The sequence below is a fragment of the Dipodomys ordii genome, unplaced genomic scaffold, assembly GCF_000151885.1.
Source record: "Dipodomys ordii isolate 6190 unplaced genomic scaffold, Dord_2.0 Scaffold108, whole genome shotgun sequence".
Lineage (NCBI taxonomy): Eukaryota > Metazoa > Chordata > Mammalia > Rodentia > Heteromyidae > Dipodomys > Dipodomys ordii.
The window spans coordinates 83,751-89,519 of record NW_012267324.1 but is presented as its reverse complement, the minus strand read 5'-3'; the positions used below and the strand labels follow the sequence as shown (position 1 = coordinate 89,519).

Here is a 5,769-nt window from a genome sequence, read left to right as displayed (position 1 = left end):
AAAGCCCACACCTGGGGAGGCCACCGAGCTGAAATCTCGGCTCTGAGGCAACTTTGGGGGTTGTGCAAATGCTGCCTGGGTGACGTGCACGCCGAGGTGACAGCTGGGGCTGTGTCAGCCGGGCGAGGGTGGCAGGCTTCCACCCGCGGGACAAGACGTTGCTTGCATCCTCACGCAAAGGTTCTGGGAATGGGGACGGGTGACGCTGCCTTGCACAGGCCCAGGAAAAGGAGGTGCAGGCCGGTCCAAAGACACAGGGAGGGCCGGGCACGGTGGCTCACGCCTGTCATCCCACGACTCAGGAGGCTGAGCTGAAGACTGCGGTCTGAAGCCAGCCCAGGCAGGAAAGTCTCCCTAAGACTCTCATCCCCAACTAACTACTCAAAAACTGGAAGTGGCGCTGTGGCTCAAGTGGTAGAGCCCTAGCCTTGAGCAAAATGCAGCTCAGGGACAGCGCCCAGGCTCTGAGTTCAAGCAGCAGAACCAACGTACACACACACACACACACACACACACACTTCATTTTTTGCACATGATCTTGCATGTGAGCCAGATCTTCCTCATTTGTGTTTCCCAGGTGGCTGGGACATGTCTGCACTGCTGTGCCCGGCTGCTATTGAGAAGAGGTCTCCAGGACTTTTTGCCCAGACAGGATCTGTCTACCTTGTCTGTTTTTAAAAGTGTATATGAATTATTCCAAGGGGTTTCACTGTTATTTCACGACCTAAATGACCAGACTGATGTGCAGTTTATCCAGCGAGACACCCTTGTTTATGCTCACTTTATATGAGGCTATTTATTGCCAGTCCTGGGCTTGAACTCAGGGCCTGGGCACTGTCCCTGAGCTTCTTTTGCTCAAGGCTAGCACTCTACCCCTTGAGTCACAGCGCCACTTCTGGCTTTTTCTGTGTATGTGGTACTGAGGAATCGGACCCAGGCCCTCATGCATGTGAGCCCTCTATCACTGAGCCACCTTCCCAGCCCCTTTTGTGTGTGTGTGTGTATGTGTGTGTATGTGTGTGTGTGTGTGTATGTGTGTGTGTGTGAAGTAGTGTGAACTTGGGGCCTGACTCTTCCCAGGCAGGTGCTCTGCCACCTGAACCACACTTCCATGTTCTTAGAAATATTTTTAACATATTCTGTCTGTTGCTATTATGAGATGACTTTTTTTATGACCATGCTTTTTTAAAAAAAAAAAGAACCTTTTTTTTTTATTTCTGCTTATGTGGTGTTGAAGAATCGAACCCAGGGCTTCATGCACGCTAGGCCCGCACTCTACCAATGAGCCACCTTCCCAGTCCTATGGGGGCGTTTTAAATAGAAAATTATCCAGTAAAAATGTGAAAGGGAGGGGGGAGCGGAACCCATGGTGTTAAATAGACCAGGATGGGGACCCTGTGTCCTTGTCTTGTTGTAGGTTGGAGAGACCGAGACCAGAGAGGGATGATGGTGTCCCAAAGCGGCACAGCTTAAAGAAGCCAGGCAACTGAGATTTGAACCTCCAGGGCGTCTGGTGCCCCCCCCCCCAGCCTTCCTAATAGCTTTCTGGAATAGGTTTACATGATAAATAGCCTTTTTAATTATAATTCTGCCAGAGGGGGGCTGGGAGGGGGAGGGGGCAGGGGGAGGGGAGGGGGGCGCTGGGCCTCAGTGGTGGACCAGCTGCTGGGCCTGCTCGTAGCCCACGTGCGGGTTCTGCTGGCGCCGGCGCAGGCGCACCACGCTGTGGTCTATCTGGTAGCCCATCTCCTTGGCGCCCAGGCACCCGGCCAGCTTGTCCCGGGTGGCCAGCAGCTCCTTCAAGTTCTTCTCCATGAGCGTGTTGTGCTGATGGAGCTGGTCGGTGCCCTGGGAGGGGAAGCGGGGAGAGGGGAGGAGAGAGGCCCTGCTGTGTTCTGGCCAGGCCCTGGGCCGGTGGACCCTGCCCGGCCCCTGGCACTGCCAGAGAGGGCTGAATAGAGCTGGGCACGGTGGCTCACGCCTGTCATCCCAGCTACTCAGGGGGCTCTGAGGATTGGGGTTCGAAGCCAGCCTGGGCAAGCAAGGCTGTGGAGACATCCTTATCTCCAGTGAACCACCAACAAAAGCTAGAGGCGGAGCTGTGGCTCAAGTGGTAGAGCATCAGCCGTAAGCAAAATGACCACAACAAGGCTCAGGGACAGTGCCCAGGCCCTGAGTTCAAGTCTCCAGGCCCCAGAGCAAAAACAAACAGAAAAGGAGTCTCCTGGGAGGTGGGGTTGAAAGGCAGCATGGTGATCGTGCCGAGTTCCTCTCTCTTGGCAGTGCGGGGTTGTGAACTCGGGACCTTGCGCTGTTGGGACGTTGCGTTCTACCCCTTGAGCCATGGCTCCTGTCCGTGGTGGGGGGCTGGGTGGGGTGCGCCTTACCCCGTCAGGGGTTGGCGAGCACCTACCTGAGCCAGGCGTGTGGCCTCGGGAAGCTGCGTGCCCACGTGCTTCTGGTACATTCGAACCAGGGGTCTGTCTAGCTTCTCTCGGGCCTCCATGTGAGTCTTCAGCAGAGGCCCCTGGGGCGGGAGTGGGGGGCAGAGTGTTGGGGGGCGGGGACACTGAGCCTCGCAGGCCCCACGCACCTGTCCCCCCGTGGGTGTGTGCGTACCTTGATGATCCCGCACGTCACGTACATCTCCTGGCTGAACTTGGTGCAGCGGTGGATGGTGCCCCGCATGAGGCCCAGCGTCATGTTTATCCGCTCCTGGGGGTTGGGGTGCGGGGGGGGCAGGGGGTCGTGGGTGTGGGGGGCCCACGCCCTCAGCAGGCCGCTCCCCTGGGGGAACCCTCTCTCCCTGCCCCCCCCCCCCCCCGCCCCAGCCCTGTACCTTCAGCTCTAGCGTCTCCCGCATCTTCTGCAGGAGCGTGTTGTTCACGCGGTTCCCGATCTGCCGCTGCTGCTCGTCCAGGCCGCTGGAGCCGCGCTCCAGCTCTGCCAGCGCCTCCTTGGACTCCATCAGCAGGCGCTTGGCCTCGAACAGGGCCGCCGCGCAGTCTGGGGGTGCAGGGGTGGGGGGTGGGCCTCCTCCTTCCCTGGCCCTGCCATCCCTCCCGTCCTCCTCCTCTTCTTTTGTGCCCATCCTGGGGTTTGAACTCAGGGCCTAGGCATGGTGCCTTTACCACTTGAGCCACAGCTCCACTTCCATTGTTTTCACCCTTGTCCTGAGGCTTGATCAGAACTTGGGCGCTGTCCCTGAGCCTCTTTGGGCTCAAGGCTCTCCCACTTGAGCCACAGCACCACTCTGGTGTTTCTGAGTCGTTTATTGGAGATCAAGAGTCTTGCGGACTTTTCTGCCCGGGCTGGCTTTGAACCACAATCTTCAGATCTCAGCCTCCTGAGTAGCTGGGATGACAGGTGTGAGCCACTGTTACCTGGCCACTCAACTTTCTCAACAACTTCTACTTCCTCCTTCTCCTCCTCTTCTTCCTCCCTCTCCTCTTCTTTCTCCTCCTCCTCCAATTCTCCTCCTCCTCTTCCTTCTTTCTCCTCCTCCCTTTCCCTTCCTCTCTCCTCCTCCTTTTCCCTCCCCTCCTCTTCCCCTTTCCTCTCTCTCTCTCTTTCTCCCTCTTTTTCCTCTCCTGTTGCCCCCTCACCCCTCACACAGAGGTTGCACACGGGCAACCGCCTGAGTAGGGATTTTGTTTGTTGAAGCAAAATCTGTGGCTGAACATGGAGAGGAGTGTCCAGGGGGAGAAACAGAGTGAACTCTTGCAGGGCCAGGGATTGACGACGCTTGCTGGCGGCCGGTGGCTCACGCCTGTCACCCTAGCGACTCCGGAGGCTGAGATCTGAGGATCAAGGTTCAAAGCCAGCCGGGGCAGAAGAGTCTGGGAGATTTTTTTTTTTTGTCAGCCATGGGGCCTGAACTCTGGGCCTGGGCGCTGTCCCTCAGCTCTTGAGCTCAAGGCGAGCGCTCTACCACTTGAGCCACAGCACCATTTCTGGTTTTCTGGTGGTTCATTGGAGATCAGAGCGTATGGACTTCCCTGGCTTTGAACCGTGATCCTCAGTAGTTTGGATCCTGAGTAGTTTGGATGACAGGTGTGAGCCACCAGCGCCTGGTTGAGATCATCTTTAATTAACCACCAAAAAGCCAGAAGTGGAGCTGTTCATGTGGTAGAGCCAACTTTGTGCTCCCCCCCAAAAAACCCTTCAGGGGCAGCACCCAGGCCCTGAGTTCAATCCCTGGGACTAGTGTACACACACACACACACACACAAGCCCTGGGACTAGTGTACACACACATACACACACGCACACGCGCACGCGCTGTAACAGAGTCCTCCCTTCTGTGGGGCCTACCTGGGGTGTAGGCACCCACAGGGTCGGGAGGCGGTGTCTTCAGGCCCTGGGTTCGAGGGGTAGGGGCTCGGGAGAGGTCCACCCAGGAGTGGCGGCCGGCCTGCTCCAGGACCTTGTCCAGAGGCTGGTTCATGAGCTCTGCGGCCTGGAGCCGCTCCTGACAGTAGAAGCCCAGCGTGTCGCGGCAGGTGGCCAGAGTCTGGGGGCCGGGAGAGCAGGGAATCCGTGAGCCTGTCTCTGTCTCTCATCCAGCCAGGATGATGCGCTCAGCCCTTCACAGTTTTGAAGGACGGCGCAGGGTGGGGCACACCCCACCTCTCAGGGCTGTGTGTTTCCTTTTTGCCAAGCGAAGACACCACCACCGCCAGGAGTGCCACGTGGGTGCATGGATCTGCCATTCGTACAGTCTTCGGCGTCTGAGTGAGCTAGCCCCTGGACAGCTGGGGGAGGGGTCCCTTCCCCAGCCCCCAACAACTCGGCCTCTGCCTAACAAGGGTCAGGAGGCACCTGACCTTGAGTAAGGTCTCTGTTTTTTCCATGTCCACCTCCATTTTCCTCTTCATGGCCTTCAGCTCCTCTTTCTCCCATTTCAGCGTGCTGTCCACTCTGTCAGGAATCTAAACACCAAGGGGGGTGGGTGGGTGGTACTGGTGGCTCACACTGGTAATCTTCAGCTACTCAGGAGGCTGAGATCTGAGGATCCTAGGTGCAAGTCAGCCAGGGCAGGGAAGTCATTTAATGAGATTCTTATTGGAGAATTCATCACTGAAAACCTGAATGTGGAGCTGTGGGTTCAAGTGGCAGAGTACCAACCTTGGGTGGAGGGGGAAATAAAGCCACTTCCGGCTTTTTCTGCTTATGTGGTGCTGAGGAATTGAACCCAGGCCCTCGTGCATGCAAGGCAAGCGCTCTTATCTCCAATCAACCACCAGAAAACCGGAAATGGTGCTGTGCACAAGTGGTAGAGCGCTTGCCTTGAGCTGCGAGAGCTGAGCGACAGCGTCCAGGCCCAGGGTTCAAGCCCCATGACTGACCAAAGAGGGTTCTCCAACATCACAGGGTCTGGCTGCCCTCCCTCCCTCCCTCCTCCTCGACAACACTGGGGACTTGAACTCAGGGCATGGTTGAACCACTTTAACCGCACCCCCCTCTGGGGTTGGTTTTCCCGGCAGAGCCACCAGGCTCTGACCAGCCTCATGTCGCGATCCTCCTGCTCTCGGCCTCCAGCGTGGCCGGGCAGCCGTCCCTGGCGCTGGGAAGGGGGGTGCGGGCCTGCCCCCTCCTCGCCTGGGGTGCGCCCCGCCCCCCCCCCCGCACCTTCTCCGAGGCGTGGCGGAAGCTCCGCAGCCGCGTGCTCTGCTCGTTGATCAGCAGCCCCTTGCGCACCTCGCCCAGCCGGCGGTCGCAGCCCTCGCGCATGCGCAGCACGCGCTGCAGCTGCGCGTTGATCTGGCC

General features: G+C 58.3%; 1 protein-coding gene across 1 annotated transcript in view; it reads right to left on the bottom strand.

Annotated features, from left to right (window-relative positions):
- Nucleotides 1-1,647: 1,647 nt before the first annotated feature.
- Nucleotides 1,648-5,769, bottom strand: part of Ccdc105 (coiled-coil domain containing 105) — a 10,597-nt gene continuing 6,475 nt past the window's right edge. The window contains exons 3-9 of the mRNA XM_013028274.1: nt 5,632-5,763; nt 4,827-4,931; nt 4,315-4,513; nt 2,840-3,006; nt 2,620-2,715; nt 2,414-2,527; nt 1,648-1,848 (exon numbers count right to left, since the gene is read on the bottom strand). Of these exons, the coding sequence (XP_012883728.1) occupies nt 1,648-1,848; nt 2,414-2,527; nt 2,620-2,715; nt 2,840-3,006; nt 4,315-4,513; nt 4,827-4,931; nt 5,632-5,763 (1,014 nt within the window). The remainder of the gene's footprint in view (nt 1,849-2,413; nt 2,528-2,619; nt 2,716-2,839; nt 3,007-4,314; nt 4,514-4,826; nt 4,932-5,631; nt 5,764-5,769) is intronic.